A 12,712-nucleotide genomic window follows, 5' to 3' on the forward strand; every position below is an offset into this window, starting at 1 on the left:
TGCAACAATACATAACAAACATGACAGGGTGTAGGAAGTTGTCTATTAAAAATGACTACAGTGATTGCAGTAACAAGAAGAAACCTTCACAGATTGCTAAATGCTGTTTAGTGAAAATATTTTCTTTTCTTTAATTACTGGAAAGAGCTGAGATTGCGCACATCAATGACTATATGGCCACAACCAACACAATGATTCTATGCGGAGCATGTATTGCAATCGTAATGCCACTAACAGTAGCAATGAAAAAAAAAAAAACTTGGCAACGACAACAACACTCAAGGTACATATTGGCACTTGGCATTTACATGCCTTCAAAAGGGACTGATGATCTCTCATTATAAAATAACATTTGGGCAGGACACAGGTCAATTCATCCCAAAACACACTTGATTTTGGCTTTTATAATAACACTCTATGGATTATAAACTCTCTGATAATGATAATAGTAATAATAAATGGGAAAAAAAATCTTTGTGCAAGCATTACAATAATTAGCCACAGGAAAAAAGAAAGAGAACAAGAGAAACTTCGGTGTGCCCTGCAACAAAAAGAATGCATTTAAAAAAACAAAAGAGGCACATGACACTGAAGGAATGTTTCGAAGAGAGAGAGAGAGACAGAAAGAAAAAAAAAAGTAACAAAGCGCAGAAAAGAATGTGCATCACAGAAAACACTTTGCACTCATTATTTCAACAAAGATATTCATTCGACACTCTAAAACCCTGTCAGTACACAAAAGCTCTTCCAGGACAACAGTGCAAGAGCCCAGTGACACTAATATCTCTTGGCTTTCGCTGTCAAACAAACAATGCCACATTAATTGCAAAGAAAACAGGCCAGGCGCACTTGAACACCCACACATTTCTATTGCACATTTCTTTTACAGCCTAAACCAAAATTTTAGATTCACTATGGGCTTAGCTGCACATTAATATCAGCAATGGTGAGATCATGTTCCTCTTGCTGGAGAAAGCAAGAAATGGTTCTTTCCAGTGGCATGTATATTTGTTAAAACTTCATTAATGCACATGCTTACACACTAACGAGTTTTCTGTTCATTTCCCTCTCTTTCATAAGTGCACAAAAATTAAAAGGCCTTTAACTCTACTGGAAAAAGAAGAAAAAACTTATTTCTGCATTTCCAAGTGCATAAAAAGCAACACTCAAGCAGGCAAGTTAAGGAGAAATCAGGCCATCATTATGGAAATCCTCAATGTTGGATTTTTTTTTCTCTCTCTGTACAGTTAATTTTTTGAAGCTACTGAAACAGTGCTAGTATGGCTACCATTCCCTCTAAATTTCTTGCAATATAAACAAACAAAACACACAAATGCGACCATTAATGCTGTCGGCACCACGCCAAAGTCTACTTAAGTCCAGTTAAGTTAGCTTTATCTGGAGTCAATAACCGATGCAACACTGTTGTTAACTCGCGTAGAAAATGAGAAAAAAAAAAAATCTGCACAGCAACGAAGAATGTAAGGTCTGAATATAGGTCTGACTCAAAACAAAAGAAAGGCATGTTTAGAAACTATGCTGGCTACAAAAAGTAAGAAATGAACTTTTGGTATTGGGATCAAGGCAAAAATGTCCTATTTCCACAAAAAACAGTTTCATACAAACTCCCAGGCCAAAACACGTTTCCTGACTGCACAAATAAATGGCAATCCACACACTCATTCTACTACTGCAAAAATGTGCTCTAAAGACAACAGTCCAGCAGCAAAAAATACGATTGTCAACATACAAGACAATAAAAAATACTCTGTATGGCATTTGACTGTGCCTTCAGAACAGCCCTTACAAATAGTCCTCCTTAACGATGTTCTGCATATTATGCAAAACTTCCCTCTTTACTAGTGAGAGTAAAAAGTCTTACTTACCACTGCTGCATCGCACAATGAAAAACATGCTCTGTTTACATAAACGCAACCTCACAAGAGCAGACCAGTACCAATACCACGTATCAGGTTTATATCACATTTCCTGCATTGACTCAAGACGGCCACGTTAATATTTTTTGCACAAAGGTGATGCTGCTAAATGTGCTCACGAACTTGGGAAATCGAAACACTGGCAACGAGAGATCTGAACAGCCCCCTTCTGATACTTTCTTACGCTAATCAGGCAGACTTGTTAACTAAATTGGCTGTGTTCTATGAGACAGTGCTCTTGATCGGATCCCAGACTAATCATCAGGTCACTTCCGGCCTTTCAGTATTTTGCGCCTGTATAAGTCTCTAAACCCCTGTCTCAAGAGGTGTATGAACACTACAGAAAAGACCTCTGAGCACTTTATTCATTTGATTATAGGGGCACAAATATGCTTAGAAGTGCTGTCAAGCATGTTTTTAGTGTCACTAACGTTGAGAACTTCTCTGCAAAAATTGAGCTTGCGCTGAGAACAGTGAAAGCCCCTGCCCTCTGCAAGAACAGTAGCCAAGCCAATGAATCATAGGCTCTCGTGAGATTGTGCCAATACAAACAGTAGCCACATTCTCAAAAGCAGAAATTCCCCCCCAAACCCCCATTTTCATGCACCACAGTTTAAAATGAGGTCCCAGTGCGCTGTAGACAGTCCTGATCCTCTTCATCTTCATCTATCTTGCAGATGACAATCGGTTCAAGTACCGACGAACCACCATTGTCCTCGGGGGCCGCGAATTGCGCCATCGGCGGAAAACGGAACGGCTGCCTCCGTGCTGTCTGCTGCCCCAGAGCACAGGAGTCGGCACCCCCTTCCCCACCACTGCACGGGGTGTCCTGGGACTCACTGCCCTGCCACAGTGCTGCCATCTCCCAGGTGCGCTTGAGTGCGGCCAAGTGGCGTTCCTGGACGTGCGCCTGGACTTTGGCCACATTGGCATGGGTGAAGGCACAAAAGTCGCAGCCCCAGAGGCCCACTTTGCGGCCGGGAGTGTTGCTGTCACGGATGCGGACTGAGTAGCCTCCTGGGCACAGGTCGGGGGGGGCACAAGAGGAAGAAGACAGGTGAGCACAGGCAGCTGAAAATTTGCCACTCGTCACATGGTACGCACCACCAAGAATGGGCAAAGTAGGGGAGGAAGGACCTACAGCATGGACCTCTCACTCAAATAAAGGCATTACTCCCAGTGACTGTTACTACTCAAAAATGCCGTGTTCACTTGTACAGTGAAAGCACTTCCTTGCCAAAGAGAGCTGATGGCGATTTCGAAGGTGTGCTTATCATGCCGGAAAAAACTGACACTGAGTACGATTAAAATTTTTGCTAAAAGTTTTTTAACCACTAACATAAGGAACACATTTATTACTTCTGCATTTGTTACACGAGTGAATATGGTAGCTATCACAGCACAGGTCACTGCTTCATGTATGAAGGCCTTTTGGGTGCTAAAATAACCTACGTGCTTTCACAAGCGAAATTAACATCCGGTTTTCAAGGTATGCAATAGTAGCAGGTGTACAGGGATTTTTTTTTTTTCAAGACGCATAAATGCGTATAAGTGATATTAGAGTTCACATCTATAAAAATATGGCCACAGACGGCAGGAATTAAAAAGCATTCATGTAAAGCACAAGAAACTCTAACCACTGAGCCCCAGTGATGAATTATAGTGGACTGCCCCCCAAACATATACTACTGGAAGCAAAACTTTACAGGATGCGTCTTCTAGTCAAAAAAGTTATTGCAGTGTTACCTCATGACCTAACTGAATGGCAGTATTAAATGATGGAGCGTGCACGTTCCCACATACTTTCAGACATTTCACCCGAGTGGCTTTTGCGACTGCGTTGAAAAAGATTTTTTCCCATACACCCGCATTCTGTAAACTTTTACTGCCAATAGTAAAGCCTTTCCTTTTGCATTTGCAGGATCATAAGCATGACAGCTCCTTTCTCTTTTTGCATCTGCATGACTGTTACTACAGTATACCTGTTGAGCACACAGCCAGAATTTTTCAACTAGGGCACGGGGCAAGAAAAGGTAACCGGGTTTGAAAGATGGCTTCACTAAATAAGTGGACCAGGAAAAAAGTAGCAGTACCAAAATTGCACTATCATTAACAATACGGCCAAAAGTATGGCCAGTTTTCATGTCCCCAAATAAGACAACGCAGAAAATGTACTGCCATCATAAAAACTTGTTTTTATCAAAACCAAAAAGATAAGGAATGGGATTAAATGCTATCTTTATGCTTTACTTAATAAAACTGATGACATAGTCCCACAGAAAATGAGCGATTAATTCGCGCAAACCATGCAAAGAATCATCCTAAGGTGCTATTTGCTCAGACATGCAATAGGCCCATCATTACATCACCTGATGAAAAAAAATAACCTACAGCGTCTGCAGACCCATTTGTACACTGCCTAAAAAGCACTGAAATCTAAAGAGACGAACTAACGTGTAAAAAGTACATACACTACACGAATATATAACAATACTCAGGAAGGGGTCAAGAACAATACACGATAAGCATTTAGGGAAGCCTGTTTACCACAGTAATGGTCCCGAGGGATGCTGTGCTACATACAGTTAACAGCTTGTGAAAGCAAGCCCTTAGTGTCAAAAACACACCTTGCAGAGAAAATCAAGTCTAAAATCTCTCATGACAAATGTGATAAATAGCTTAGTGAAAAAAGTGCACCATGAGAGATTGTAAAAACCATTAGCAACAATAAATTTTAGTTTCATAACCATATATAGAAAATTGCTGCCTTAAAGTGGGCTGTAATGTATTGCCACATTAATATCTTACACTGCTCCTATCCCTTCAAAGAAAAAAGATATTGCTCTTCAGACTGAAACAAAGGTTCTCTGTAAGCTTAACATGGGTAAAAAACACTAGCCAACAAAAAACCACCCCTCAAACAGAGGCAGAACAAAACATAAATATGCCGTATTCACACGGAATGACAACAAGCACATCATTAAAAGGCTCAATAGTGTTACCAGATATGCACGATCTGTCTGAAAAAGTTCGGTGCCACTATAGCTGCAGTGATGGCACAACACTGAGGCAACACAATGATAGCTGTAACTAGCCGGTTGTAAAGTCAAAGACACAAGGAAAATTCCACAACGGAGGAGCGCCACGAAGCACAAAAGCTCCCTCCTGAAATTCCCATTTTCATTTTCCTTTCTTCCTCTATTTTTCTTGTTTGTCCCCCGTCGAGACACCTGAGACTGCAGACTTCACAACTGTTAAAGCACGAACAAGTGCTAAAGCCATTCAAACACAAGCTGTGAAGGCACAGAATTTTTCAGACTGATGCTGTGTGACATGCCCACCATAACATCACAGCTTAAAGGGGCTGCGAAACACTGCCTGGGGAAATACCAGCTATACTTCAGGTGGGTTCTTTATGTCACACAGATGCTGACTTAAAAAGAATTACAGGAATCGATGCACAGGAACGGGAGTTATTCAGTGAAGAGATTTCAAAATACAAGCAAACAAAACGCTGCCCTCAACTCGATTTTGCCGGGGCTTCCCACTCCTATTTCGCTCTCCCAATGACGGCACCTGGCGCAACCAATCAAAACAGCCAGCCAGAGCACGTCGCGGAAGTTTGTACTCCATGGTTGCCTGCTCTCTGTAACTCGTTCTTGCTGAGACTGGCAGCGTTGTTTCCATGCCAGAGCGCCCCTGGTGGTGTATTTTTATTTTACTTGCTTTGCAGGGCTTTTACCTAAGACAAACAAATTGTTTTTGTTGATCTAATATAAAACGCAGACAGGTGACAAAATGTGTCTCTATTTATTCACACAATTTGCAGTATATTTACTGTTTGTCCGGTCATCAAGCTCGCGCCAGGTGATGTCATATCCGCTGCTAAAAACCCGCCACTGTGTGGTGACACCATCAGAGCCATGAAGTTGTTTTTGGGAGGACATTAAAATATTAAAAAACGGAATGTACCCGGTATCACCGACGCTAATAGCACCATTATAACTCACTGTATGCAATCAACAGGCAAAACAGTGTTTCTGGGCCCCTTTAAGAAATCAAGAAAAGGCCTCAAAGCAGTCAGAAAAGTTGAAAGCCTACAGGTCTATAAGTATGCACGATGCTAACACAGGCCTCTTTGCCACTATGCGACTCCAACAAATGGAACAATGTACAGTTATAGAAACACGAATGTCTAGTAACAAATTCTGCAACTGTATCATGTAAACCAAGGTCACAGAGCAGGAACATTAAAAATGGGAAAATCCCACTTTAACACACGTGCGGCGTGACCAGATAGCATCACAATATAAAGTATGATACAAAGTGACAAATCATTACAACGCACTTTGCTTTAAAAACAACAATGAGAATTTAAGCCATGAAAAGTACTAATTTGAGACAAAACTTGTTATTAGCACTGGTGCACTCTTCATCAACAATGTGCTTCAAAGACTGGACTTGCATTAGTTCGAGAACAAATCTGAAAGAGAAGAGAGAGAGATGAAGCAAGTTTAGAATAATGCACATGTTTCTTCATTAATGCCTATAAAAAGAAAACAGGCTCAAGGCAGGGTATGAAGAAAAAGTAAATTTCACTGAGAATTCTTCACGAAGAGTACAGGTACAGCAAATATGAAAGGGAACCGAGTTTTGTAAGAAGACAATACTGCCCCAAGTATGAGTGAGAAGCATAATTTTCTCTAAGCAGGTTTTTCACAAGTTGAACAATGCTCATAGTAGCTTTTCAAGTTTAAAGCAAAGTAAAAATAAGTCCGATTCTTGGATGGGAAATTCTGTACTGCTCATACCTGTATGTGATTGCTGCTTCATAGAGAAGTAAAATCAATATGTGCATCAACTCTTTCTCTACTGCATTCACTAACCACCATTTGCCCACTGACGATGTTGCACCATTCTTGAACTTGCTGTGTGATCTGCCTTGAAGCTAGAAAACTGCAGTTTAATTTCTTTTCATTTTTCTTTTTTCAGGGCGGCAGTGATTTTTGAAGCACTTGTGAAAAGAGCGAGGCATAGAAGTTTAGAATGGCCAGCTACATCAGCATGGCACGCACTTAGAAATGCGGAAAATCTCATCACTCAGCTGCGCCCATGGCTGGTTTTGTCGACAATCTAGGTGGCAGTAACTCTTAGGGTGCTGCCTAATCATGCGACATTAATTCAGAGGGCGAAGATGACCCAAGGAACCAGCCCAGAACATCAGTGGCAGCGCCTAGGTTAGGTTCTTATTCGGGCCTGTTTTGCTCAACTAAGAAGCTGCTTTGAAAATGGTACTGACGTTACCAATGTTGTTTGCCTCATTTGTAAGGTTTCCACATCATTTGAGTAGGATTTGATATCGCCTGCACTGCGAAAGGTTTGCCCAACTGTTTCACTTGATGGCATGCCCAACTACAGGGGGCCTGAAGTTATTGTTTTCTAGCCAGAAAACTCTATGAGCTAGTACTTCGGTTTTTCAGACATACTTCCAACTGCATATAGGCAGACATTTTGTATATTTCGCAAGGTTTCTTTGAAATTTTGTTCTTTTTGGATACAAGCATATACAACCTGTATTTCACAAATAAAATTTGATAATGCGATCAAAGAATTTAAAGGACCATGAAATGGTATTTAATGAGGTTTAGAACAGCGCATGAGCGATCGGTATTCCATCACTCGTCACTGCAGTGCAAAAATTTTTAAGCTAGCTTCATTAATACCAAAGATATCAACAATTAAAAATGATAGTCCTCCTCTCCTCCCTCAACTCATATATGCTGACTCGCCAGAAAAAAAAAAATATGAAGAAAATAGGTTGGGACTGCACTCAGCAGCACTGCATCCCGCCCACTTGGCCACGCCCAATGAGAACCCAGATTGCCTATTCATGTCACTGAGATTTTCATTTATTTATTCAGATGTGCAAAGAAGAAGAAGGCGTGGTGTGGTGTCATCCTGATCAGTAGCGAGCAGCAATATTTAAAAGTTATTGGTAAATAATAGAGCCCACATAGAACTTCTAAATTTGATTCGAATACACACAAAGACCACCCGTACAGACTCATCGCATCAGAATATGACCATCAAAATTCTTTCGGGGTCCCTTTAACGAACATCATACTATTTGTTTTTAATCAGATTCATTTTCACACACAACACTGAAATTTAAACCTCTGGGTTCTTAAGAAAACAATTTCATGAAACCCACAGAACACAACCATTTTTTTCCACGGTACGAAATGAGTTATATTTTTTTTTTCTTGGGGGGTGGTGGTGATATGACACATATGCATAAGCTACTGTTTTTTACCCTACTTGCTTCAGAAATGTAACAATGGCTTATTATACGTTCATTACTCCTTTTGTTACTAAGAACTTTTGCTGGCTGTTGCCTAACTATGGCATTTTACATATTCTCAATGCACAATATGAGAATTAAGACAGACTGCTGTTAACTTTGCGTAGCATTTGCCAAACTCCCAATTTCTCCTCCCATCCACTGCCACCGCTGCCTGTTTGAATTCCTCACAAGCCGAAGAGTCCCGGTCAGCCACTGCCCCCCACATTGACGCACCTCTGCACTACACATTCATCCTCCACAAGAAGAACAAACAGCAGTTTGCTGCAAGGAAACATCACTTAAAGTGCAGTGACAGCTGGCTGATCAGAACCCTTAGTCTCTTATGAAGCTTGAACCCACACTGGTTGTCAGCCTGTTTAGGGGCAATTGCATAATCAGTTTACAGTGATGCCAACCACATGTGTAAACACTGCTGACACCTACTGCAGTTACTCTCTTCCAAGACTTGCCAGCACTGAATTGTTGTGACAGCATGTGCCACTAGCACGTGCTTATTTACACCATAATTCACCAGCTATGCCTCATGTTCATTGGCAGTGGTTGCAGCGACATCACGAACCAAAAGGCTCAAAAGCTGCTAACCTTTAGTAAAGCTTGTTCGTTCTTCGCCAACTTGCCGATTCACTTCAGTTATCATTGCACACACTGCCATGGCCATCAACCTAATAAGCATAGCCTGCTGCTGATGGGGTGAAAATATTAATGTGCAGCCAGCAAAAGCCTGCCTAATGATAAAGCACAGCTGCACACGAAGCAAGGCTATTGTAAGCTTTGCAGTGCAGTAAGCCATGAAGCACGCACAACTGATCTTGCACAAGGCTGCAAACAGAAGTGAAGAGCAAGGAGCCCAGGCAGCTGACACCAATAAAGAAAATTTTTCATAAATACAAAAGCACTCGAAGAAGCATCAACAATCTCGGGACACTTATGAGGTGATATAAAAGATCAAAATTAACCGCAGATGGCAGGCATATACTATCGCATAGCTGCTTTACAGAAAAAGAGCTACAAGCACTTGGACAAAGCTTTAGGCAAGAACAGGACCAAGCTTAAGGCAAGAACAAACACCCAGGTTACACAGCAGAAGAAATGAGGAAAAGCAGGGCATTTCCAGACCAAAAGTGACCCCTCACCACCATAGTTAACAAGCTATACAACTGAGAGCGATGTACTACAACATCAATTTAAATGCACTGAAACCGCAAGCCAAAAAATGTACCTACTCCATTAAACTTCACGCTCAGAATGAATCTGCATTGTGAAGTCCATCATCCTGCTGCTTTCCATGCTTACGAAACCACAGAGATAATGCAAAGGGCGACTCTTGTCGGTTGCTGTTGCACAAGACTTTGCGCTGCCACGTCCCAATGTCCGTGACTTTGTGTAATCTTTGCTGGGGTACAGTGAGGTTCATTTTTCTACTTGTGCCCATGATAACACTATTTGCTAACGAAACATACGTTTTTCAAAAATTTGTTGAGCAGTTTTTCTCTCCACCAATGAAAAAATAATACCGCAACAGCTTCAAGTAAAACTTTTCTTTTTCTTGCAGACTACATTCCTTTTTAATTTTTGTTCTTTAAATTTCAATTTAGCTCTCGCTTTCTAGAGTTAAAACTTTACAGCACGAAATCTATACTCACATCGCAGCACTATAGCGAATATTTAAAAGAGACATATATGCAGACTCGCACTGCTTGCTGGCGGCAAACCGCCTGCACGCGCCCGGAAAACACAAGTGGATCGAGAGAGAGGCGCAATGTCGAAATTGGCGCCCTGTCGCTAGACAGCGAGCCTTCGAGGAAGCAGCCGCGGCCGAGAAGCCGCGCCTGTGCGCGCTTACCCATCCAGCGCTGCTCCCAAAGGCCGCGTTCTCTTCAATCAGCCACTCGGTAAACAAGGTTAGGCAAACGCATCACAAAATTAGCCACGGAACAGCGAAAACAACAAAAGCAAAGCGGGTCGCGGACGCGGATCCATGCAGGCGTGCATGCACGCGTTCCGAACTCGCGCGCTGCATAACTCAAATGAGCGCTCGAGACAAGCACGACACGCATGTGCGATCGCGGCATATCAGCCCAGCCGGGCAGTACTCACGGACACGCAGGGAGCAGCCGACGCAGACAGGCTTTTCCGCTGCCTCGAAACCACCCAGCTCAAATTTCATCGGCGGCCAACGGACAGCAAGCTTGGGTGCGTTTGCATAGCAGAGAGGGAAAAGAGGTTTTTTTTTAATCGATATACGTGTCATTGAGTAACCCGAGTATCGGCTCTACTCGTCCAGACGAGGACAGAAGTTATGAAATCATCGGCGCGCGCAGATTATAACCGTCACATTTCTTGCCTAGCGCGCTTTTTTCTTCGTTTTTTTATGCGCTCAACACTGCTACGTAGTACGTGCCAGATAAGATAGACCGTTTTGTGTAAACACGGCCAGACGTTCTTCTTAAACTATGCAAAACGCGCTACGGTAGAGCGGTATCGCGCAAGAAACGAAGCTGTGATTTTCGGAAAAGCATACGATTGCCGCTTTCTGGTGGTGGCGTCCGCTAGAAACGAGGATCAAACGCGGTGCACTGGAAATAAATCTGAACAAAATTGCCCCACAGGCGTGCAGGACGCCATTTTGACGCTTGTCAACCGATGGTTGCCAGCAATCAACGTCACATCAAAAGCTCAAAAGTTGTGAGGAACTCAAAAATAACTAGAAACATTTAACTCTCAAAGCGTTTTTTGTTGCAAGTAGCAACGATCTTCCGAACGTGCTAGTGCAATTCTCAAATGTGCACCATTCAACCAAACGTTGCGCTAAATAGAAAACGAAACTAAAACACACTACGCCACCAAACCAACCAAACGCTAGCTTGATTGCTGTACTTATTTGTCTGTCCTAACGGAACTCCCGGCTTGTGTGCTTGTGTCGTTTACAGCGATAGCAATCGAAAACATTCGCTACTAAACACAGCCTTCTATTCTCGGCTAACGCAGGTACCTGTTCCTATATGCGAACAAACGCATAAAAGAACACCAGCAACTACCAACTATTGCACAAATCAGAGAAAATCGAAAAAAAATTCTCTCGGCTTAACCGCGCGTTTGTTCGGGCTCAAATTTTGCACAGAGTTTGCATTTAGTGGTCAGTTTTGTTTTATACTACATTTAGGTGGGGTACTTGCCTGATTCGGGCAGAATTATTTGGAAATCCCCATGGTCTGTGGCGCGGAGAACCAAAATCGAAAGACTTCGCAGCAATGGTACGCGTGGCGCCATCTCGCCGCCATCGGAGAAACGAGCTCTCCACCGGGGAGGGCGGTGGGGAGGAGTTGGACTCGCATAGCCATGGCGCATAGCCATGTGCATAGCCAAGTCACGGCCATGGCCTTCTCTTGATCGCTGTACGCTCGCATTTTCGGGGATGTCTCGCGCTGCTTCGCAGCAGAGAGCACCAAGCAAAGATAATTTGCTCACCAACTTAGCGCAGCTGGGTTTCTCCGGTGGGTGCGAGATGGCGCCACGGGTACCATTGCTGCGATATCTTTCAGTTTTGGATCGTCGTCGCCACATACGATGGGGATTTCCAAATAATTCTGCTGAATCAGGCAAGTACCCTACCTAAATGTAGTATAAAACAAAACTGACCACCAAATGCAACCTCTGTGCGAAATTTGAGCCCGAACAAACGCGCGGTTAAGCCGAGAGAAGTTTTTTTTCGATTTTCGCTGATTTACGCAACACGCGATATTTATGAATCATAATAGAGAAACATGAACACGAACATTGAATGAATAGGTGGATAGATAACAGCTCTTTACTCTTTGTATCAGACGGCAGCTTGTGCTACCTAGCCTATGATTTGGAAACTTTCTTTTTGAGGAAAGGAAATGCCTCATGGAGGAAAGAAAGCTCAGGCACGGCCGCTTGATGCAAAGCGCAAAGCGAGGTGCGGCCAGCCACGTCGCGCCGCCGACAATGGGTGAGCATGTCCTGGCGGAGTTTACAGTCGCGGCCGCTATTTTCGGTGGGGGCGCCACTGTTCGGGGACAGGTCCCGGGAGTGGACTCCCGAAGCGCTCCTTGCTTCGTCGTGTTCGAGCGCGTTTGCGTCATGTAAAACCGCGTTTGCGTCGTGTAAAACCGCGTTTGCCTTCCATATTCAATGCAAAATAAAAACCACTACTACTACTACTCACGTTCCTCATGTCTGCAGTGCTTTATTTGGATTTTCTGCTGTGCGCGTGAGTGAGCACGTTTGCCTCGCGTCTGCGGTGCTGGATTTGGACTTTTCGCGTGCGCGTGAATGAATGTTTGCCTCGTGTCTGCCGTGCACTCTTTGGGATTTTCGTGCATGCGTGTGTGGAGGTCAGGGACGTGTATGGGGCACGATGCCGCGCATCTGCCGTGTGCCACTGTCC

General features: G+C 43.2%; 1 protein-coding gene across 6 annotated transcripts; it reads right to left on the reverse strand.

Annotated features, from left to right (window-relative positions):
- Nucleotides 1-101: 101 nt before the first annotated feature.
- LOC149371835 (uncharacterized) lies at nt 102-10,937 on the reverse strand. 6 transcript variants are annotated; one of them, XM_089566127.1, is made up of 4 exons: nt 10,823-10,903; nt 10,399-10,489; nt 6,346-6,420; nt 102-2,954 (listed from the first exon to the last, which is right to left on the reverse strand). In XM_089566127.1, the coding sequence occupies exons 3-4, from the start codon at nt 6,371-6,373 to the stop codon at nt 2,551-2,553; spliced, it is 432 nt and encodes a 143-aa protein (XP_089422253.1). In that variant the 5' UTR covers nt 6,374-6,420; nt 10,399-10,489; nt 10,823-10,903; the 3' UTR covers nt 102-2,550. The 6 variants fall into 6 exon arrangements, with proteins under 6 accessions (XP_089422253.1, XP_089422251.1, XP_089422250.1 ...); XM_089566125.1 differs by having other exon boundaries at nt 8,884-10,937; XM_089566124.1 differs by lacking the exon at nt 6,346-6,420 and having other exon boundaries at nt 10,823-10,920.
- Nucleotides 10,938-12,712: the final 1,775 nt, after the last annotated feature.

The sequence above is a fragment of the Amblyomma mixtum genome, chromosome 1 (genome assembly GCF_055824585.1).
Source record: "Amblyomma mixtum isolate Tamu chromosome 1, ASM5582458v1, whole genome shotgun sequence".
NCBI lineage: Eukaryota > Metazoa > Arthropoda > Arachnida > Ixodida > Ixodidae > Amblyomma > Amblyomma mixtum.

Coding starts and splice junctions, on each gene's coding strand:
- LOC149371835 (XM_089566121.1), bottom strand. CDS start 9,091: ATGGCTTACTGCACTGCAAAGCTTACAATAGCCTTGCTTCGTGTGCAG. Junction 2,955..8,883: donor ACGAACAAGCTTTACTAAAG/GTTAGCAGCTTT, acceptor ACCTGTGCCCAG/GAGGCTACTCAGTCCGCATC.